This window comes from Oncorhynchus clarkii, chromosome 9 (genome assembly GCF_045791955.1).
Source record: "Oncorhynchus clarkii lewisi isolate Uvic-CL-2024 chromosome 9, UVic_Ocla_1.0, whole genome shotgun sequence".
NCBI lineage: Eukaryota > Metazoa > Chordata > Actinopteri > Salmoniformes > Salmonidae > Oncorhynchus > Oncorhynchus clarkii.
This window is the reverse complement of record NC_092155.1, coordinates 4,625,218-4,648,111: the sequence shown is the minus strand read 5'-3', so window position 1 is coordinate 4,648,111 and position 22,894 is coordinate 4,625,218. Positions and strand designations below refer to the sequence as shown.

Below are 22,894 nucleotides of genomic sequence, written 5' to 3'. Positions count from 1 at the left end.
CTTAATTTGAAAAGTGGAATAAATGCATGTTGTCAAATTGTAAAATGTCGATCCATCTCTCTGAATTCTTATTTTGTCCCCTCCCTCCCCCTCCCTCCCTCTCTTACTCTAGAGTTGAAGATAACTCCTAGACACATGCTCTCTCCCTCCCTCCCCCCCTCTAGAGTTGAAGATAACTCCTAGACACATGCTCTCTCCCTCCCTCCCCCCCTCTAGAGTTGAAGATAACTCCTAGACACATGCTCTCTCCCTCCCTCCCCCCCTCTAGAGTTGAAGATAACTCCTAGACACATGCTCTCTCCCTCCCTATCTCCCCCCACCCTCCCTCCCTCCCTCCCACTCTCCCCCCCCCCTCCCTCCCTCCCTCCCTCCCTCTCTTACTCTAGAGTTGAAGATAACTCCTAGACACATGCTCTCTCCCTCCCTCCCCCCCTCTAGAGTTGAAGATAACTCCTAGACACATGCTCTCTCCCTCCCTCCCCCCCTCTAGAGTTGAAGATAACTCCTAGACACATGCTCTCTCCCTCCCTCCCCCCCTCTAGAGTTGAAGATAACTCCTAGACACATGCTCTCTCCCTCCCTATCTCCCCCCACCCTCCCTCCCTCCCTCCCTCCCACTCTCCCCCCTCCCTATCTCCCCCCCACTCCCTCCCTCCCTCCCTCTCTTACTCTAGAGTTGAAGATGACTCCTAGACACATGCATGCTTCCTCTAGGTTGTGGTATTGGTTGTTGCCCTGGGAAACCTCTGCAAACTTCTCCAGATACTGGACCGTTTCACTCAGCTTCCCCTCACTAGGACACACACACAAACTGTATAGGAACCTTCCACCGAAGGTCCAACAACACAAACTGTCAGGTGTGTGTGTCTGTCCTTCAGCGTGTCTGTGTGTGTCTGTCCTTCAGCGTGTCTGTGTGTGTCTGTCCTTCAGTGTGTCTGTGTGTGTCTGTCCTTCAGTGTGTCTGTGTGTGTCTGTCCTTCAGTGTGTCTGTGTGTGTCTGTCCTTCAGTGTGTCTGTGTGTGTCTGTCCTTCAGTGTGTCTGTGTGTGTCTGTCCTTCAGTGTGTCTGTGTGTGTCTGTCCTTCAGCGTGTCTGTGTGTGTCTGTCCTTCAGTGTGTCTGTCCTTCAGTGTGTGTCTGTGTGTGTCCGTCCGTTCTTAAGTGTGTCTGTGTGTGTGTGTGTGTATCTGTGTGTGTCTGTCCGTCCTTCAGTGTGTGTCTGTGTGTGTCTGTCCTTCAGTGTGTCTGTGTGTGTCTGTCCTTCAGTGTGTCTGTGTGTGTCTGTCCTTCAGCGTGTCTGTGTGTGTCTGTCCTTCAGTGTGTCTGTCCTTCAGTGTGTGTCTGTGTGTGTCCGTCCGTTCTTAAGTGTGTGTCTGTGTGTGTGTGTATCTGTGTGTGTCTGTCCGTCCTTCAGTGTGTGTCTGTGTGTGTCTGTTCGTCCTTCTGTGTGTGTCTGTGTGTGTCTGTCCGTCCTTCTGTGTGTGTCTGTGTGTGTCTGTCCGTCCTTCTGTGTGTGTGTCTTTGTGTGTAAAATAGTGCTGAGCGATTAGTGCTTTATGAGGTCGGTTCGGTTAGCTGTGCCACCAGAGACTCTGCGTTCGCGCCCAGGCTCTGTCGCAGCCGGCTGCGACCGGGAGGTCCGTGGGGCGACGTACAATTGGCCTAGCGTCGTCCGGGTTAGGGAGGGTTTGGCCGGTAGGGAAATCCTTGTCTCATCGCGCACCAGCGACTCCTGTGGCGGGCCGGGCACTGTGCGCGCTAACTAAGGTTGCCAGGTGCACAGTGTTTCCTCCGACACATTGGTGCGGCTGGCTTCCGGGTTGGACGCGCTCTGTGTTAAGAAGCAGTGCGGCTTGGTTGGGTTGTGTATCGGAGGACGCATGACTTTCAACCTTTGTCTCTCCCGAGCCCGTACGGGAGTTGTAGCGATGAGACAAGACAGTAATTACTAACAATTGGATACCACGAAAAAGGGTGTAAAATTAAATTAAAAAATGTAAAATCAGTTTTAGATTTTCGGTTTCTATATAGTTTTTCAACATTAAATTAATTATGAAATATAATATAATTATAAATAATTCAATACAATGATTTAGAGCTTATTAATGGAAATTCTAAAACCTAAAATAGTCAACATTCAATGTCTCTGTCAGGTTCGTATTGGGTCGGCATCAACATTCCATTGTCTCTGTCAGGTTCATATTGGGTCGGCATCAACATTCCATTGTCTCTGTCAGGTTCATATTGGGTCGGCATCAACATTCCATTGTCTCTGTCGGGTTTTATATTGGGTCGGCATCAACATTCCATTGTCTCTGTCAGGTTCGTATTGGGTCGGCATCAACATTCCATTGTCTCTGTCAGGTTCGTATTGGGTCGGCATCAACATTCCATTGTCTCTGTCAGGTTCGTATTGGGTCGGCATCAACATTCCATTGTCTCTGTCAGGTTTGTATTGGGTCGGCATCAACATTCCATTGTCTCTGTCAGGTTCATATTGGGTCGGCATCAACATTCCATTGTCTCTGTCAGGTTCGTATTGGGTCGGCATCAACATTCCATTGTCTCTGTCAGGTTCATATTGGGTCGGCATCAACATTCCATTGTCTCTGTCAGGTTCGTATTGGGTCGGCATCAACATTCCATTGTCTCTGTCAGGTTCGTATTGGGTCGGCATCAACATTCCATTGTCTCTGTCAGGTTCGTATTGGGTCGGCATCAACATTCCATTGTCTCTGTCAGGTTCGTATTGGGTCGGCACCAACAATCCATTGTCTCTGTCAGGTTCGTATTGGGTCGGCATCAACATTCCATTGTCTCTGTCAGGTTCATATTGGGTCGGCATCAACATTCCATTGTCTCTGTCAGGTTCATATTGGGTCGGCATCAACATTCAATGTCTCTGTCAGGTTCGTATTGGGTCAGCATCAACATTCCATTGTCTCTGTCGGGTTCATATTGGGTCGGCGTCAACATTCCATTGTCTCTGTCAGGTTCATATTGGGTCAGCATCAACATTCCATTGTCTCTGTCAGGTTCATATTGGGTCGGCGTCAACATTCCATTGTCTCTGTCAGGTTCATATTGGGTCAGCATCAACATTCCATTGTCTCTGTCAGGTTCATATTGGGTCGGCGTCAACATTCCATTGTCTCTGTCAGGTTCATATTGGGTCGGCATCAACATTCCAATGTCTCTGTCAGGTTCATATTGGGTCGGCATCAACATTCAATGTCTCTGTCAGGTTCGTATTGGGTCGGCATCAACATTCCATTGTCTCTGTCAGGTTCGTATTGGGTCGGCATCAACATTCCATTGTCTCTGTCAGGTTCATATTGGGTCGGCATCAACATTCCATTGTCTCTGTCAGGTTCGTATTGGGTCGGCATCAACATTCCATTGTCTCTGTCAGGTTCGTATTGGGTCGGCATCAACATTCCATTGTCTCTGTCAGGTTCATATTGGGTCGGCGTCAACATTCCATTGTCTCTGTCAGGTTCGTATTGGGTCGGCATCAACATTCCATTGTCTCTGTCAGGTTCGTATTGGGTCGGCATCAACATTCAATGTCTCTGTCAGGTTCATATTGGGTCGGCATCAACATTCCATTGTCTCCGTCAGGTTCATATTGGGTCGGCGTCAACATTCCATTGTCTCTGTCAGGTTCATATTGGGTCAGCATCAACATTCCATTGTCTCTGTCAGGTTCATATTGGGTCGGCGTCAACATTCCATTGTCTCTGTCAGGTTCGTATTGGGTCGGCATCAACATTCCATTGTCTCTGTCAGGTTCGTATTGGGTCGGCATCAACATTCCATTGTCTCTGTCAGGTTCATATTGGGTCGGCATCAACATTCAATGTCTCTGTCAGGTTCATATTGGGTCGGCATCAACATTCCATTTTCTCTGTCAGGTTTGTATTGGGTCGGCATCAACATTCCATTGTCTCTGTCAGGTTCATATTGGGTCGGCATCAACATTCCATTGTCTCTGTCAGGTTCATATTGGGTCGGCATCAACATTCCATTGTCTCTGTCAGGTTCGTATTGGGTCGGCATCAACATTCCATTGTCTCTGTCAGGTTCATATTGGGTCGGCATCAACATTCCATTGTCTCTGTCAGGTTCGTATTGGGTCGGCATCAACATTCCATTGTCTCTGTCAGGTTCGTATTGGGTCGGCATCAACATTCCATTGTCTCTGTCAGGTTCGTATTGGGTCGGCATCAACATTCCATTGTCTCTGTCAGGTTCGTATTGGGTCGGCATCAACATTCCATTGTCTCTGTCAGGTTCGTATTGGGTCGGCATCAACATTCCATTGTCTCTGTCAGGTTCATATTGGGTCGGCATCAACATTCCATTGTCTCTGTCAGGTTCATATTGGGTCGGCATCAACATTCAATGTCTCTGTCAGGTTCGTATTGGGTCAGCATCAACATTCCATTGTCTCTGTCGGGTTCATATTGGGTCGGCGTCAACATTCCATTGTCTCTGTCAGGTTCATATTGGGTCAGCATCAACATTCCATTGTCTCTGTCAGGTTCATATTGGGTCGGCGTCAACATTCCATTGTCTCTGTCAGGTTCATATTGGGTCGGCATCAACATTCCAATGTCTCTGTCAGGTTCATATTGGGTCGGCATCAACATTCAATGTCTCTGTCAGGTTCGTATTGGGTCGGCATCAACATTCCATTGTCTCTGTCAGGTTCGTATTGGGTCGGCATCAACATTCCATTGTCTCTGTCAGGTTCATATTGGGTCGGCATCAACATTCCATTGTCTCTGTCAGGTTCGTATTGGGTCGGCATCAACATTCCATTGTCTCTGTCAGGTTCGTATTGGGTCGGCATCAACATTCCATTGTCTCTGTCAGGTTCGTATTGGGTCGGCATCAACATTCCATTGTCTCTGTCAGGTTCGTATTGGGTCGGCATCAACATTCCATTGTCTCTGTCAGGTTCGTATTGGGTCGGCATCAACATTCCATTGTCTCTGTCAGGTTCATATTGGGTCGGCATCAACATTCCATTGTCTCTGTCAGGTTCATATTGGGTCGGCATCAACATTCAATGTCTCTGTCAGGTTCATATTGGGTCGGCATCAACATTCCATTGTCTCCGTCAGGTTCATATTGGGTCGGCGTCAACATTCCATTGTCTCTGTCAGGTTCATATTGGGTCAGCATCAACATTCCATTGTCTCTGTCAGGTTCATATTGGGTCGGCGTCAACATTCCATTGTCTCTGTCAGGTTCATATTGGGTCGGCATCAACATTCCATTGTCTCTGTCAGGTTCGTATTGGGTCGGCATCAACATTCCATTGTCTCTGTCAGGTTCGTATTGGGTCGGCATCAACATTCCATTGTCTCTGTCAGGTTCGTATTGGGTCGGCATCAACATTCCATTGTCTCTGTCAGGTTCGTATTGGGTCGGCATCAACATTCCATTGTCTCTGTCAGGTTCGTATTGGGTCGGCATCAACATTCCATTGTCTCTGTCAGGTTCATATTGGGTCGGCATCAACATTCAATGTCTCTGTCAGGTTCGTATTGGGTCAGCATCAACATTCCATTGTCTCTGTCGGGTTCATATTGGGTCGGCGTCAACATTCCATTGTCTCTGTCAGGTTCATATTGGGTCAGCATCAACATTCCATTGTCTCTGTCAGGTTCATATTGGGTCGGCGTCAACATTCCATTGTCTCTGTCAGGTTCATATTGGGTCGGCATCAACATTCCAATGTCTCTGTCAGGTTCATATTGGGTCGGCATCAACATTCAATGTCTCTGTCAGGTTCGTATTGGGTCGGCATCAACATTCCATTGTCTCTGTCAGGTTCGTATTGGGTCGGCATCAACATTCCATTGTCTCTGTCAGGTTCATATTGGGTCGGCATCAACATTCCATTGTCTCTGTCAGGTTCGTATTGGGTCGGCATCAACATTCCATTGTCTCTGTCAGGTTCGTATTGGGTCGGCATCAACATTCCATTGTCTCTGTCAGGTTCGTATTGGGTCGGCATCAACATTCCATTGTCTCTGTCAGGTTCGTATTGGGTCGGCATCAACATTCCATTGTCTCTGTCAGGTTCGTATTGGGTCGGCATCAACATTCCATTGTCTCTGTCAGGTTCATATTGGGTCGGCATCAACATTCCATTGTCTCTGTCAGGTTCATATTGGGTCGGCATCAACATTCAATGTCTCTGTCAGGTTCATATTGGGTCGGCATCAACATTCCATTGTCTCCGTCAGGTTCATATTGGGTCGGCGTCAACATTCCATTGTCTCTGTCAGGTTCATATTGGGTCAGCATCAACATTCCATTGTCTCTGTCAGGTTCATATTGGGTCGGCGTCAACATTCCATTGTCTCTGTCAGGTTCATATTGGGTCGGCATCAACATTCAATGACTCTGTCAGGTTCGTATTGGGTCGGCATCAACATTCCAATGTCTCTGTCAGGTTCATATTGGGTCGGCATCAACATTCAATGTCTCTGTCAGGTTCGTATTGGGTCGGCATCAACATTCCATTGTCTCTGTCAGGTTCATATTGGGTCGGCATCAACATTCCATTGTCTCTGTCAGGTTCATATTGGGTCGGCATCAACATTCCATTGTCTCTGTCAGGTTCATATTGGGTCAGCATCAACATTCCATTGTCTCTGTCAGGTTCATATTGGGTCGGCATCAACATTCCATTGTCTCTGTCAGGTTCATATTGGGTCGGCATCAACATTCTATTGTCTCTGTCAGGTTCATATTGGGTCGGCATCAACATTCCATTGTCTCTGTCAGGTCCGTATTGGGTCGGCATCAACATTCCATTGTCTCTGTCAGGTTCATATTGGGTCGGCATCAACATTCCATTGTCTCTGTCAGGTTCGTATTGGGTCGGCATCAACATTCCATTGTCTCTGTCAGGTTCATATTGGGTCGGCATCAACATTCCATTGTCTCTGTCAGGTTCATATTGGGTCGGCATCAACATTCCATTGTCTCTGTCAGGTTCGTATTGGGTCGGCATCAACATTCCATTGTCTCTGTCAGGTTCGTATTGGGTCGGCATCAACATTCCATTGTCTCTGTCAGGTTCATATTGGGTCGGCATCAACATTCCATTGTCTCTGTCGGGTTCATATTGGGTCGGCATCAACATTCCATTGTCTCTGTCAGGTTCGTATTGGGTCGGCATCAACATTCCATTGTCTCTGTCAGGTTCATATTGGGTCGGCATCAACATTCCATTGTCTCTGTCAGGTTCATATTGGGTCGGCATCAACATTCCATTGTCTCTGTCAGGTTCATATTGGGTCGGCATCAACATTCCATTGTCTCTGTCAGGTTCATATTGGGTCGGCATCAACATTCCATTGTCTCCGTCAGGTTCATATTGGGTCGGCGTCAACATTCCATTGTCTCTGTCAGGTTCATATTGGGTCGGCATCAACATTCCATTGTCTCTGCCAGGTTCATATTGGGTCGGCATCAACATTCCATTGTCTCTGTCAGGTTCATATTGGGTCGGCATCAACATTCCATTGTCTCTGTCAGGTTCATATTGGGTCGGCATCAACATTCCATTGTCTCTGTCAGGTTCATATTGGGTCGGCATCAACATTCCATTGTCTCTGTCAGGTTCGTATTGGGTCGGCATCAACATTCCATTGTCTCTGTCAGGTTCGTATTGGGTCGGCATCAACATTCCATTGTCTCTGTCAGGTTCGTATTGGGTCGGCATCAACATTCCATTGTCTCTGTCAGGTTCGTATTGGGTCGGCATCAACATTCCATTGTCTCTGTCAGGTTCGTATTGGGTCGGCATCAACATTCCATTGTCTCTGTCAGGTTCATATTGGGTCGGCATCAACATTCCATTGTCTCTGTCAGGTTCATATTGGGTCGGCATCAACATTCAATGTCTCTGTCAGGTTCGTATTGGGTCAGCATCAACATTCCATTGTCTCTGTCGGGTTCATATTGGGTCGGCGTCAACATTCCATTGTCTCTGTCAGGTTCATATTGGGTCAGCATCAACATTCCATTGTCTCTGTCAGGTTCATATTGGGTCGGCGTCAACATTCCATTGTCTCTGTCAGGTTCATATTGGGTCGGCATCAACATTCCAATGTCTCTGTCAGGTTCATATTGGGTCGGCATCAACATTCAATGTCTCTGTCAGGTTCGTATTGGGTCGGCATCAACATTCCATTGTCTCTGTCAGGTTCGTATTGGGTCGGCATCAACATTCCATTGTCTCTGTCAGGTTCATATTGGGTCGGCATCAACATTCCATTGTCTCTGTCAGGTTCGTATTGGGTCGGCATCAACATTCCATTGTCTCTGTCAGGTTCGTATTGGGTCGGCATCAACATTCCATTGTCTCTGTCAGGTTCGTATTGGGTCGGCATCAACATTCCATTGTCTCTGTCAGGTTCGTATTGGGTCGGCATCAACATTCCATTGTCTCTGTCAGGTTCGTATTGGGTCGGCATCAACATTCCATTGTCTCTGTCAGGTTCATATTGGGTCGGCATCAACATTCCATTGTCTCTGTCAGGTTCATATTGGGTCAGCATCAACATTCCATTGTCTCTGTCAGGTTCATATTGGGTCGGCATCAACATTCCATTGTCTCTGTCAGGTTCATATTGGGTCGGCATCAACATTCTATTGTCTCTGTCAGGTTCATATTGGGTCGGCATCAACATTCCATTGTCTCTGTCAGGTCCGTATTGGGTCGGCATCAACATTCCATTGTCTCTGTCAGGTTCATATTGGGTCGGCATCAACATTCCATTGTCTCTGTCAGGTTCGTATTGGGTCGGCATCAACATTCCATTGTCTCTGTCAGGTTCATATTGGGTCGGCATCAACATTCCATTGTCTCTGTCAGGTTCATATTGGGTCGGCATCAACATTCCATTGTCTCTGTCAGGTTCGTATTGGGTCGGCATCAACATTCCATTGTCTCTTTCAGGTTCGTATTGGGTCGGCATCAACATTCCATTGTCTCTGTCAGGTTCATATTGGGTCGGCATCAACATTCCATTGTCTCTGTCGGGTTCATATTGGGTCGGCATCAACATTCCATTGTCTCTGTCAGGTTCGTATTGGGTCGGCATCAACATTCCATTGTCTCTGTCAGGTTCATATTGGGTCGGCATCAACATTCCATTGTCTCTGTCAGGTTCATATTGGGTCGGCATCAACATTCCATTGTCTCTGTCAGGTTCATATTGGGTCGGCATCAACATTCCATTGTCTCTGTCAGGTTCATATTGGGTCGGCATCAACATTCCATTGTCTCCGTCAGGTTCATATTGGGTCGGCGTCAACATTCCATTGTCTCTGTCAGGTTCATATTGGGTCAGCATCAACATTCCATTGTCTCTGTCAGGTTCATATTGGGTCGGCGTCAACATTCCATTGTCTCTGTCAGGTTCATATTGGGTCGGCATCAACATTCCAATGTCTCTGTCAGGTTCATATTGGGTCGGCATCAACATTCAATGTCTCTGTCAGGTTCGTATTGGTTCGGCATCAACATTCCATTGTCTCTGTCAGGTTCATATTGGGTCGGCATCAACATTCCATTGTCTCTGCCAGGTTCATATTGGGTCGGCATCAACATTCCATTGTCTCTGTCAGGTTCATATTGGGTCGGCATTAACATTCCATTGTCTCTGTCAGGTTCATATTGGGTCGGCATCAACATTCCATTGTCTCTGTCAGGTTCATATTGGGTCGGCATCAACATTCTATTGTCTCTGTCAGGTTCATATTGGGTCGGCATCAACATTCCATTGTCTCTGTCAGGTCCGTATTGGGTCGGCATCAACATTCCATTGTCTCTGTCAGGTTCATATTGGGTCGGCATCAACATTCCATTGTCTCTGTCAGGTTCGTATTGGGTCGGCATCAACATTCCATTGTCTCTGTCAGGTTCATATTGGGTCGGCATCAACATTCCATTGTCTCTGTCGGGTTCGTCTTGGGTCGGCATCAACATTCCATTGTCTCTGTCGGGTTCATATTGGGTCGGCATCAACATTCCATTGTCTCTGTCAGGTTCGTATTGGGTCGGCATCAACATTCCATTGTCTCTGTCAGGTTCGTATTGGGTCGGCATCAACATTCCATTGTCTCTGTCAGGTTCGTATTGGGTCGGCATCAACATTCCATTGCCTCTGTCAGGTTCGTATTGGGTCGGCATCAACATTCCATTGTCTCTGTCAGGTTCATATTGGGTCGGCATCAACAATCCATTGTCTCTGTCAGGTTCGTATTGGGTCGGCATCAGCATTCCATTGTCTCTGTCAGGTTCGTATTGGGTCGGCATCAACATTCCATTGTCTCTGTCAGGTTCGTATTGGGTCGGCATCAACATTCCATTGTCTCTGTCAGGTTCGTATTGGGTCGGCATCAACATTCCATTGTCTCTGTCAGGTTCGTATTGGGTCGGCATCAACATTCCATTGTCTCCGTCAGGTTCATATTGGGTCGGCATCAATAGAAACATAGGAAACTACTATGAAATAAAAACATATTTCAATTGTGATTATTACTTAGTTTATATTGGGTGACTTTCTTATTTATCATTCCTCAAAGTAATAACCTGTCTGTAGCTATCACCTGTCTGTAGTAATCACCTGTCTGTAGTACTCACCTGTCTGTAGTAATCACCTGTCTGTAGTAATCACCTGTCTGTAGTAATCACCTGTCTGTAGTAATCACCTGTCTGTAGTATTCACCTGTCTGTAGTAATCACCTGTCTGCAGTAATCACCTGTCTGTAGTAATCACCTGTCTGTAGTAATCACCTGTCTGTTGCTATCACCTGTCTGTATAGTCACCTGTCTGTAGTAATCACTTGTCTGTAGTAATCACCTGTCTGTAGTAATCACCTGTCTGTTGCTATCACCTGTAATCACCTGTCTGTAGTAATCACCTGTCTGTAGTAATCACCTGTCTGTAGTATTCACCTGTCTGTAGCTATCACCTGTCTGTAGTAATCACCTGTCTGTAGTAATCACATGTCTGTAGCTATCACCTGTCTGTAGTAATCACCTGTCTGTAGTAATCACCTGTCTGTAGTAATCACCTGTCTGTAGTAATCACCTGTCTGTAGTATTCACCTGTCTGTAGCTATCACCTGTCTGTAGTAATCACCTGTCTGTAGTAATCACATGTCTGTAGTAATCACCTGTCTGTAGTAACTCTGTATTCCTCTCTCTTGTTGTTATATGGTGTATCATGTCTGTGTGTATCTAACATAACAGTGGATCACTCTCTCTTGTTGTTAGATGGTATATCTGGTCTGTGTGTATCTAACCTAACAGGGGTAAAAGTGGATCCATCCAGAGATCTGTATATAATGACAAGATGCTCATGTTTCCTCCCTAACAATGGGAGCCAAAATTAATCCCATAGAAACTAATCGTACAGATTTTGGACAGATTTTGGAGCGAGTGAAACCTCTCGCTTCACATCTTCCTCTCTGGTCTGTCTAAACCCCCCCCCCCCCCCCCCCCCAAAAAAAAACTGCCGCAATGGATTATGGTCAATGTAGTTAATTATCACGTTTTGGCGCTGGACTAGGTTGAATATTTGCTTAATGAAAACTACAACTCCCTTCAGCCCAGCGTCTCACATAGTGCTGGACTTGATTTCTCTCTAGAGAAACGGCACGTTGGGCACACATAAAACAATACAGAGCTAAATGGAAATGAAGTCATTGAACCGACGTTGATAATAACCGAATGTGGTTAATGGCTCAGCACTACCAGTCTACCTCTCCAGTGACTTGGCTATGGCTTTATAGGCCTTCCCCAGTCCTCCTGCGTCCCCCAGGGCTGTTGACATCTCCATGTACATGTTCAGGAAGCGCTTGGCTGTCACCTGAAATTAGTAGAATTTATTTGGGAAAATAATACACCAGATGAACATTTGATCCCAGAGGATAGATCCCAGAGAATAGATCCCAGAGGATAGATCCCAGAGAACAGATCCCATAGAATAGATCCCAGAGGATAGATCCCAGAGAATAGATCCCAGAGAATAGATCCCAGAGAATAGATCCCAGAGGATAGATCCCAGAGAATAGATCCCAGAGAATAGATCCCAGAGAACAGATCCCAGAGAATAGATCCCAGAGAATAGATCCCAGAGAACAGATCCCAGAGGACAGATCCCAGAGAATAGATCCCAGAGAATAGATCCCAGAGAATAGATCCCAGAGAATAGATCCCAGAGGACAGATCCCAGAGAATAGATCCCAGAGAATAGATCCCAGAGAATAGATCCCAGAGGATAGATCCCAGAGAATAGATCGCAGAGAATAGATCCCAGAGAATAGATCCCAGAGGATAGATCCCAGAGAATAGATCCCAGAGAATAGATCCCAGAGAATAGATCCCAGAGAACAGATCCCAGAGAATAGATCCCAGAGAATAGATCCCAGAGAACAGATCCCAGAGGACAGATCCCAGAGAATAGATCCCAGAGAATAGATCCCAGAGAATAGATCCCAGAGAATAGATCCCAGAGAATAGATCCCAGCGAATAGATCCCAGAGGACAGATCCCAGAGAATATATCCCAGAGAATAAATCCCAGAGAATAGATCCCAGACGACAGATCCCAGAGAATAGATCCCAGAGAATAGATCCCAGACGACAGATCCCAGAGAATAGATCCCAGAGAATAGATCCCAGACGACAGATCCCAGAGAACAGATCCCAGAGAATAGATCCCAGAGGACAGATCCCAGAGAATAGATCCCAGAGAATAGATCCCAGCGAATAGATCCCAGAGGACAGATCCCAGAGAATATATCCCAGAGAATAGATCCCAGAGAATAGATCCCAGACGACAGATCCCAGAGAATAGATCCCAGAGAATAGATCCCAGAGAATAGATCCCAGAGGACAGATCCCAGAGAATAGATCCCAGAGAATAGATCCCAGAGGACAGATCCCAGAGAATAGATCCCAGAAAATAGATCCCAGAGAACAGATCCCAGAGGACAGATCCCAGAGAATAGATCCCAGAGGACAGATCCCAGAGGACCAATCCCAGAGGACAGATCCCAGAGGACCAATCCCAGAGGACAGATCCCAGAGAATAGATCCCAGAGGAGAGATCCCAGAGGAGAGATCCCAGAAGAGATGCCAGAGGAGAGATCCAAGAGGAGAGATCCAAGAGGAGAGATCCCAGAGGAGAGCACGTATAATTAAAACACTTTCCAAAGTGGTCCTCCTGGTAATAGTAAAAACTAACATCTAATGATTAAAAAACAAAGCAACAAAACAAAAACACTTAATTCATTTAGAGCAGTGTTTCCCAACTCCAGTCCCCCAACAGCCCAACTCCAGTCCCCCAACAGCCCAACTCCAGTCCCCCCAACAGCCCAACTCCAGTCCCCCAACAGCCCAACTCCAGTCCCCCCAACAGCCCAACTCCAGTCCCCCAACAGCCCAACTCCAGTCCCCCCAACAGCCCAACAGCCCAACTCCAGTCCTCCAGTCCACCCAACAGCCCAACTCCAGTCTTCCCAACAGCCCAACTCCAGTCCACCCAACAGCCCAACTCCAGTCCACCCAACAGCCCAACTCCAGTCCACCCAACAGCCCAACTCCAGTCTTCCCAACAGCCCAACTCCAGTCCACCCAACAGCCCAACTCCAGTCCTCCAGTCCACCCAACAGCCCAACTCCAGTCCAGTCCCCCCAACAGCCCAACAGCCCACCCAGCCCAACTCCAGTCCACCCAACAGCCCAACTCCAGTCCTACAGTCCCCCCAACAAGAGGACTGGAGGACTGGAGGCCTGGAGGACTAGAGTTGGGCTGTTGGGAGGACTGGAGGCCTGGAGGACTGGAGGCCTGGAGTTGGGCTGTTGGGAGGGCTGGATGACTGGAGGCCTGGAGGACTGGAGTTGGGCTGTTGGGAGGACTGGAGTTGGGCTGTTGGGGGGACTAGAGTTGGGCTGTTGGGAAGACTGGAGTTGGGCTGTTGGGAGGACTGGAGGACTGGAGTTGGGAAACACTGATTTAGAGGTACCTGGTCGCCGACACACTGATAGGCCAGACCCACACGGTAGGCCGCCTCCCCCTCGATTCTATGGTCTCCAGCTAGAGGAGACAGACAGACAGACAGACAGACAGGCAGACAGACAGACAGACAGACAGACAGACAGACAGACAGACAGACAGACAGACAGACAGACAGACAGACATGTATTGATTGAATGAGAACATTTAGTGAGTTTTATTTGTAAAGCCACACACTGGTCTTCATCACCTTCCTTGGCCATCTGGAAGGCCTTGCTCAGCGTGTCTATAGCAGCTCTGTAGTCGTTAGCCTGTAGTGGTCTGTCTGCCAGCTGGGTGTACACCCTCCAGAGACCCTCACAGGCCTGGCAGTGGAGAGACCTGCCCCCCTCGCTGCGCCATGCCCGCCCTGCTGTCAGCTGGTAGAAACACTCATACTGCTCCCTGGCACTGTCTAACTGACCTAGAGGGAGAGGGGGGGGGGGGGGGGGGGGGGGGAGAGGGAGAGGGGGGGAGAGGGAGAGAGAGGGGGGGAGGAGAGAGAGGGGGGAGAGAGAGCGAGAGAGAGAGGGGGGGAGAGGGGGAGAGAGAGGGGGGAGAGGGAGAGGGGGGAGAGGGAGAGAGAGGGGGGAGGGAGGAGAGAGGGGGAGAGAGAGAGAGAGAGAAGGGGGGAGAGAGAGAGAGAGAGAGAGAGAGAGAGAGGGGGAAAGGGGGAGAGAGAGACGGAGATGAGACATGAATGTCCATTTAGACCTGTCTCAGCCTCCTTCCTCCAGCTACAGTATCTACACCCTGCATGTGTGTATTATCTTGTTCCATGTGTGTATTATCTTGTTCCATGTGTATGTGTGTGTGTGTGTGTGTGTGTATTACCTTGTTCCATGTGTGTGTGTGTGTGTGTGTGTATTATCTTGTTCCATGTGTGTGTGTGTGTGTTACCTTGCTCCATGTAGACTTGTCCCATGTTAGCTAAAGCCTCAGCCTCCTTCCTCCCTCCATCTATCTTGACCCTGCGGGCCGAGTTCAGGCTGGTCTGGTAGAAGTGGCAGGACAACCACCTGTCCTCTGGCTCTCTGAAGTACTGGGCCAAAAACACCTGCTGGTCGTACACAGCACTCCACGCACCTGGCAGAGTAGAGATACACACACGTTTAGTCTGAACGGTGACTTACGGGTTCAATCTGCACCAGGTAGCCTAGAGGTTACCAGCGTTGGGTCAGGTAGTGTCGTAGTGTCTACCTGCTCTGAGAGCCGTCTCAGCCTTAGTCAGGTAGTGTCGTAGTGTCTACCTGCTCTGAGAGCTGTCTCAGCCTTAGTCAGGTAGTGTCGTAGTATCTACCTGCTCTGAGAGCTGTCTCAGCCTTAGTCAGGTAGTGTCGTAGTGTCTACCTGCTCTGAGAGCTGTCTCAGCCTTAGTCAGGTAGTGTCGTAGTATCTACCTGCTCTGAGAGCTGTCTCAGCCTTAGTCAGGTAGTGTCTACCTGCTCTGAGAGCTGTCTCAGCCTTAGTCAGGTAGTGTCTACCTGCTCTGAGAGCTGTCTCAGCCTTAGTCAGGTAGTGTCGTAGTGTCTACCTGCTCTGAGAGCTGTCTCAGCCTTAGTCAGGTAGTATCTACCTGCTCTGAGAGCTGTCTCAGCCTTAGTCAGGTAGTGTCGTAGTGTCTATCTGCTCTGAGAGCTGTCTCAGCCTTAGTCAGATAGTGTCTACCTGCTCTGAGAGCTGTCTCAGCCTTAGTCAGGTAGTGTCGTAGTATCTACCTGCTCTGAGAGCTGTCTCAGCCTTAGTCAGGTAGTGTCTACCTGCTCTGAGAGCTGTCTTAGCCTTAGTCAGGTAGTGTCGTAGTGTCTACCTGCTCTGAGAGCTGTCTCAGCCTTAGTCAGGTAGTATCGTAGTGTCTACCTGCTCTGAGAGCTGTCTCAGCCTTAGTCAGGTAGTGTCGTAGTATCTACCTGCTCTGAGAGCTGTCTCAGCCTTAGTCAGGTAGTGTCGTAGTATCTACCTGCTCTGAGAGCTGTCTCAGCCTTAGTCAGGTAGTGTCGTAGTATCTACCTGCTCTGAGAGCTGTCTCAGCCTTAGTCAGGTAGTGTCGTAGTGTCTACCTGCTCTGAGAGCTGTCTCAGCCTTAGTCAGGTAGTGTCGTAGTGTCTACCTGCTCTGAGAGCTGTCTCAGCCTTAGTCAGGTAGTGTCGTAGTGTCTACCTGCTCTGAGAGCTGTCTCAGCCTTAGTCAGGTAGTATCTACCTGCTCTGAGAGCTGTCTCAGCCTTAGTCAGGTAGTGTCGTAGTGTCTACCTGCTCTGAGAGCTGTCTCAGCCTTAGTCAGGTAGTGTCGTAGTGTCTACCTGCTCTGAGAGCTGTCTCAGCCTTAGTCAGGTAGTGTCGTAGTGTCTACCTGCTCTGAGAGCTGTCTCAGCCTTAGTCAGGTAGTGTCGTAGTGTCTACCTGCTCTGAGACCTGTCTCAGCCTTAGTCAGGTAGTGTCGTAGTGTCTACCTGCTCTGAGAGCTGTCTCAGTCTTAGTCAGGTAGTGTCGTAGTGTCTACCTGCTCTGAGAGCTGTCTCAGCCTTAGTCAGGTAGTGTCTACCTGCTCTGAGAGCTGTCTCAGCCTTAGTCAGGTAGTGTCGTAGTGTCTACCTGCTCTGAGAGCTGTCTCAGCCTTAGTCAGGTAGTGTCTACCTGCTCTGAGAGCTGTCTCAGCCTTAGTCAGGTAGTGTCGTAGTATCTACCTGCTCTGAGAGCTGTCTCAGCCTTAGTCAGGTAGTATCTACCTGCTCTGAGAGCTGTCTCAGCCTTAGTCAGGTAGTGTCTACCTGCTCTGAGAGCTGTCTCAGCCTTAGTCAGGTAGTGTCTACCTGCTCTGAGAGCTGTCTCAGCCTTAGTCAGGTAGTGTAGTAGTATCTACCTGCTCTGAGAGCTGTCTCAGCCTTAGTCAGGTAGTGTCGTAGTATCTACCTGCTCTGAGAGCTGTCTCAGCCTTAGTCAGGTAGTGTCGTAGTGTCTACCTGCTCTGAGAGCTGTCTCAGCCTTAGTCAGGTAGTGTCGTAGTGTCTACCTGCTCTGAGAGCCGTCTCAGCCTTAGTCAGGTAGTGTCGTAGTGTCTACCTGCTCTGAGAGCTGTCTCAGCCTTAGTCAGGTAGTGTCGTAGTATCTACCTGCTCTGAGAGCTGTCTCAGCCTTAGTCAGGTAGTGTCGTAGTGTCTACCTGCTCTGAGAGCTGTCTCAGCCTTAGTCAGGTAGTGTCGTAGTATCTACCTGCTCTGAGAGCTGTCTCAGCCTTAGTCAGGTAGTGTCTACCTGCTCTGAGAGCTGTCTCAGCCTTAGTCAGGTAGTGTCTACCTGCTCTGAGAGCTGTCTCAGCCTTAGTCAGGTAGTGTCGTAGTGTCTATCTGCTCTGAGAGCTGTCTCAGCCTTAGTCAGATAGTGTCTACCTGCTCTGAGAGCTGTCTCAGCCTTAGTCAGGTAGTGTCGTAGTATCTACCTGCTCTGAGAGCTGTCTCAGCCTTAGTCAGGTAGTGTCGTAGTATCTACCTGCTCTGAGAGCTGTCTCAGCCTTAGTCAGGTAGTGTCTACCTGCTCTGAGAGCTGTCTCAGCCTTAGTCAGGTAGTGTCGTAGTGTCTACCTGCTCTGAGAGCTGTCTCAGCCTTAGTCAGGTAGTATCGTAGTGTCTACCTGCTCTGAGAGCTGTCTCAGCCTTAGTCAGGTAGTGTCGTAGTATCTACCTGCTCTGAGAGCTGTCTCAGCCTTAGTCAGGTAGTGTCGTAGTATCTACCTGCTCTGAGAGCTGTCTCAGCCTTAGTCAGGTAGTGTCGTAGTATCTACCTGCTCTGAGAGCTGTCTCAGCCTTAGTCAGGTAGTGTCGTAGTGTCTACCTGCTCTGAGAGCTGTCTCAGACTTAGTCAGGTAGTGTCGTAGTGTCTACCTGCTCTGAGAGCTGTCTCAGCCTTAGTCAGGTAGTGTCTACCTGCTCTGAGAGCTGTCTCAGCCTTAGTCAGGTAGTGTCGTAGTGTCTACCTGCTCTGAGAGCTGTCTCAGCCTTAGTCAGGTAGTGTCTACCTGCTCTGAGAGCTGTCTCAGCCTTAGTCAGGTAGTGTCGTAGTATCTACCTGCTCTGAGAGCTGTCTCAGCCTTAGTCAGGTAGTATCTACCTGCTCTGAGAGCTGTCTCAGCCTTAGTCAGGTAGTGTCTACCTGCTCTGAGAGCTGTCTCAGCCTTAGTCAGGTAGTGTCTACCTGCTCTGAGAGCTGTCTCAGCCTTAGTCAGGTAGTGTAGTAGTATCTACCTGCTCTGAGAGCTGTCTCAGCCTTAGTCAGGTAGTGTCGTAGTATCTACCTGCTCTGAGAGCTGTCTCAGCCTTAGTCAGGTAGTGTCGTAGTGTCTACCTGCTCTGAGAGCTGTCTCAGCCTTAGTCAGGTAGTGTCGTAGTGTCTACCTGCTCTGAGAGCTGTCTCAGCCTTAGTCAGGTAGTGTCGTAGTATCTACCTGCTCTGAGAGCTGTCTCAGCCTTAGTCAGGTAGTGTCGTAGTGTCTACCTGCTCTGAGAGCTGTCTCAGCCTTAGTCAGGTAGTGTCGTAGTATCTGCCTGCTCTGAGAGCTGTCTCAGCCTTAGTCAGGTAGTGTCTACCTGCTCTGAGAGCTGTCTCAGCCTTAGTCAGGTAGTGTCGTAGTATCTACCTGCTCTGAGAGCTGTCTCAGCCTTAGTCAGGTAGTGTCGTAGTATCTACCTGCTCTGAGAGCTGTCTCAGCCTTAGTCAGGTAGTGTCTACCTGCTCTGAGAGCTGTCTCAGCCTTAGTCAGGTAGTGTCGTAGTATCTACCTGCTCTGAGAGCTGTCTCAGCCTTAGTCAGGTAGTGTCGTAGTGTCTACCTGCTCTGAGAGCTGTCTCAGCCTTAGTCAGGTAGTGTCGTAGTATCTACCTGCTCTGAGAGCTGTCTCAGCATTAGTCAGGTAGTATCTACCTGCTCTGAGAGCTGTCTCAGCCTTAGTCAGGTAGTTTCGTAGTGTCTACCTGCTCTGAGAGCTGTCTCAGCCTTAGTCAGGTAGTATCTACCTGCTCTGAGAGCTGTCTCAGCCTTAGTCAGGTAGTGTCGTAGTGTCTACCTGCTCTGAGAGCTGTCTCAGCCTTAGTCAGGTAGTATCTACCTGCTCTGAGAGCTGTCTCAGCCTTAGTCAGGTAGTGTCGTAGTATCTACCTGCTCTGAGAGCTGTCTCAGCCTTAGTCAGGTAGTGTCGTAGTATCTACCTGCTCTGAGAGCTGTCTCAGCCTTAGTCAGGTAGTGTCGTAGTGTCTACCTGCTCTGAGAGCTGTCTCAGCCTTAGTCAGGTAGTGTCGTAGTGTCTACCTGCTCTGAGAGCTGTCTCAGCCTTAGTCAGGTAGTGTCGTAGTATCTACCTGCTCTGAGAGCTGTCTCAGCCTTAGTCAGGTAGTGTCGTAGTGTCTACCTGCTCTGAGAGCTGTCTCAGCCTTAGTCAGGTAGTGTCGTAGTGTCTACCTGCTCTGAGAGCTGTCTCAGCCTTAGTCAGGTAGTGTCGTAGTGTCTACCTGCTCTGAGAGCTGTCTCAGCCTTAGTCAGGTAGTGTCGTAATATCTACCTGCTCTGAGAGCTGTCTCAGCCTTAGTCAGGTAGTGTCGTAGTGTCTACCTGCTCTGAGAGCTGTCTCAGCCTTAGTCAGGTAGTGTCGTAGTATCTACCTGCTCTGAGAGCTGTCTCAGCCTTAGTCAGGTAGTGTCTACCTGCTCTGAGAGCTGTCTCAGCCTTAGTCAGGTAGTATCTACCTGCTCTGAGAGCTGTCTCAGCCTTAGTCAGGTAGTGTCGTAGTATCTACCTGCTCTGAGAGCTGTCTCAGCCTTAGTCAGGTAGTGTCGTAGTGTCTACCTGCTCTGAGAGCTGTCTCAGCCTTAGTCAGGTAGTGTCGTAGTGTCTACCTGCTCTGAGAGCTGTCTCAGCCTTAGTCAGGTAGTGTCGTAGTATCTACCTGCTCTGAGAGCTATCTCAGCATTAGTCAGGTAGTATCTACCTGCTCTGAGAGCTGTCTCAGCCTTAGTCAGGTAGTGTCGTAGTGTCTACCTGCTCTGAGAGCTGTCTCAGCCTTAGTCAGGTAGTATCTACCTGCTCTGAGAGCTGTCTCAGCCTTAGTCAGGTAGTGTCGTAGTGTCTACCTGCTCTGAGAGCTGTCTCAGCCTTAGTCAGGTAGTATCTACCTGCTCTGAGAGCTGTCTCAGCCTTAGTCAGGTAGTGTCGTAGTATCTACCTGCTCTGAGAGCTGTCTCAGCCTTAGTCAGGTAGTGTCGTAGTATCTACCTGCTCTGAGAGCTGTCTCAGCCTTAGTCAGGTAGTGTCGTAGTGTCTACCTGCTCTGAGAGCTGTCTCAGCCTTAGTCAGGTAGTGTCGTAGTGTCTACCTGCTCTGAGAGCTGTCTCAGCCTTAGTCAGGTAGTGTCTACCTGCTCTGAGAGCTGTCTCAGCCTTAGTCAGGTAGTGTCGTAGTGTCTACCTGCTCTGAGAGCTGTCTCAGCCTTAGTCAGGTAGTGTCTACCTGCTCTGAGAGCTGTCTCAGCCTTAGTCAGGTAGTGTCGTAGTATCTACCTGCTCTGAGAGCTGTCTCAGCCTTAGTCAGGTAGTATCTACCTGCTCTGAGAGCTGTCTCAGCCTTAGTCAGGTAGTGTCTACCTGCTCTGAGAGCTGTCTCAGCCTTAGTCAGGTAGTGTCTACCTGCTCTGAGAGCTGTCTCAGCCTTAGTCAGGTAGTGTAGTAGTATCTACCTGCTCTGAGAGCTGTCTCAGCCTTAGTCAGGTAGTGTCGTAGTATCTACCTGCTCTGAGAGCTGTCTCAGCCTTAGTCAGGTAGTGTCGTAGTGTCTACCTGCTCTGAGAGCTGTCTCAGCCTTAGTCAGGTAGTGTCGTAGTGTCTACCTGCTCTGAGAGCTGTCTCAGCCTTAGTCAGGTAGTGTCGTAGTATCTACCTGCTCTGAGAGCTGTCTCAGCCTTAGTCAGGTAGTGTCGTAGTGTCTACCTGCTCTGAGAGCTGTCTCAGCCTTAGTCAGGTAGTGTCGTAGTATCTACCTGCTCTGAGAGCTGTCTCAGCCTTAGTCAGGTAGTGTCTACCTGCTCTGAGAGCTGTCTCAGCCTTAGTCAGGTAGTGTCGTAGTATCTACCTGCTCTGAGAGCTGTCTCAGCCTTAGTCAGGTAGTGTCGTAGTATCTACCTGCTCTGAGAGCTGTCTCAGCCTTAGTCAGGTAGTGTCTACCTGCTCTGAGAGCTGTCTCAGCCTTAGTCAGGTAGTATCTACCTGCTCTGAGAGCTGTCTCAGCCTTAGTCAGGTAGTGTCGTAGTATCTACCTGCTCTGAGAGCTGTCTCAGCCTTAGTCAGGTAGTGTCGTAGTGTCTACCTGCTCTGAGAGCTGTCTCAGCCTTAGTCAGGTAGTGTCGTAGTATCTACCTGCTCTGAGAGCTGTCTCAGCATTAGTCAGGTAGTATCTACCTGCTCTGAGAGCTGTCTCAGCCTTAGTCAGGTAGTTTCGTAGTGTCTACCTGCTCTGAGAGCTGTCTCAGCCTTAGTCAGGTAGTATCTACCTGCTCTGAGAGCTGTCTCAGCCTTAGTCAGGTAGTGTCGTAGTGTCTACCTGCTCTGAGAGCTGTCTCAGCCTTAGTCAGGTAGTATCTACCTGCTCTGAGAGCTGTCTCAGCCTTAGTCAGGTAGTGTCGTAGTATCTACCTGCTCTGAGAGCTGTCTCAGCCTTAGTCAGGTAGTGTCGTAGTATCTACCTGCTCTGAGAGCTGTCTCAGCCTTAGTCAGGTAGTGTCGTAGTGTCTACCTGCTCTGAGAGCTGTCTCAGCCTTAGTCAGGTAGTGTCGTAGTGTCTACCTGCTCTGAGAGCTGTCTCAGCCTTAGTCAGGTAGTGTCGTAGTATCTACCTGCTCTGAGAGCTGTCTCAGCCTTAGTCAGGTAGTGTCGTAGTGTCTACCTGCTCTGAGAGCTGTCTCAGCCTTAGTCAGGTAGTGTCGTAGTGTCTACCTGCTCTGAGAGCTGTCTCAGCCTTAGTCAGGTAGTGTCGTAGTGTCTACCTGCTCTGAGAGCTGTCTCAGCCTTAGTCAGGTAGTGTCGTAGTATCTACCTGCTCTGAGAGCTGTCTCAGCCTTAGTCAGGTAGTGTCGTAGTGTCTACCTGCTCTGAGAGCTGTCTCAGCCTTAGTCAGGTAGTGTCGTAGTATCTACCTGCTCTGAGAGCTGTCTCAGCCTTAGTCAGGTAGTGTCTACCTGCTCTGAGAGCTGTCTCAGCCTTAGTCAGGTAGTCTCTACCTGCTCTGAGAGCTGTCTCAGCCTTAGTCAGGTAGTGTCGTAGTATCTACCTGCTCTGAGAGCTGTCTCAGCCTTAGTCAGGTAGTGTCGTAGTGTCTACCTGCTCTGAGAGCTGTCTCAGCCTTAGTCAGGTAGTGTCGTAGTATCTACCTGCTCTGAGAGCTATCTCAGCATTAGTCAGGTAGTATCTACCTGCTCTGAGAGCTGTCTCAGCCTTAGTCAGGTAGTGTCGTAGTGTCTACCTGCTCTGAGAGCTGTCTCAGCCTTAGTCAGGTAGTATCTACCTGCTCTGAGAGCTGTCTCAGCCTTAGTCAGGTAGTGTCGTAGTGTCTACCTGCTCTGAGAGCTGTCTCAGCCTTAGTCAGGTAGTATCTACCTGCTCTGAGAGCTGTCTCAGCCTTAGTCAGGTAGTGTCGTAGTATCTACCTGCTCTGAGAGCTGTCTCAGCCTTAGTCAGGTAGTGTCGTAGTATCTACCTGCTCTGAGAGCTGTCTCAGCCTTAGTCAGGTAGTGTCGTAGTGTCTACCTGCTCTGAGAGCTGTCTCA

General features: G+C 48.9%; 3 protein-coding genes across 4 annotated transcripts in view; 1 reads left to right on the top strand and 2 right to left on the bottom strand.

Annotated features, from left to right (window-relative positions):
• Window positions 1-22,894, bottom strand: part of LOC139415790 (phosphatidylcholine:ceramide cholinephosphotransferase 2-like) — a 742,387-nt gene that overhangs the window by 35,857 nt on the left and 683,636 nt on the right. The gene's annotated exons all lie outside the window — the stretch shown is intronic.
• The window catches only part of LOC139415792 (galactose-specific lectin nattectin-like), a 1,187,935-nt gene that overhangs the window by 842,687 nt on the left and 322,354 nt on the right, over window positions 1-22,894 (top strand). The gene's annotated exons all lie outside the window — the stretch shown is intronic.
• The window catches only part of LOC139417015 (tetratricopeptide repeat domain 29), a 51,447-nt gene that overhangs the window by 8,460 nt on the left and 20,093 nt on the right, over window positions 1-22,894 (bottom strand). The window contains exons 5-9 of the mRNA XM_071166249.1: window positions 14,993-15,178; window positions 14,304-14,516; window positions 14,064-14,134; window positions 11,798-11,904; window positions 670-793 (exon numbers count right to left, since the gene is read on the bottom strand). Coding sequence (XP_071022350.1) covers window positions 670-793; window positions 11,798-11,904; window positions 14,064-14,134; window positions 14,304-14,516; window positions 14,993-15,178 — 701 coding nt within the window. The remainder of the gene's footprint in view (window positions 1-669; window positions 794-11,797; window positions 11,905-14,063; window positions 14,135-14,303; window positions 14,517-14,992; window positions 15,179-22,894) is intronic.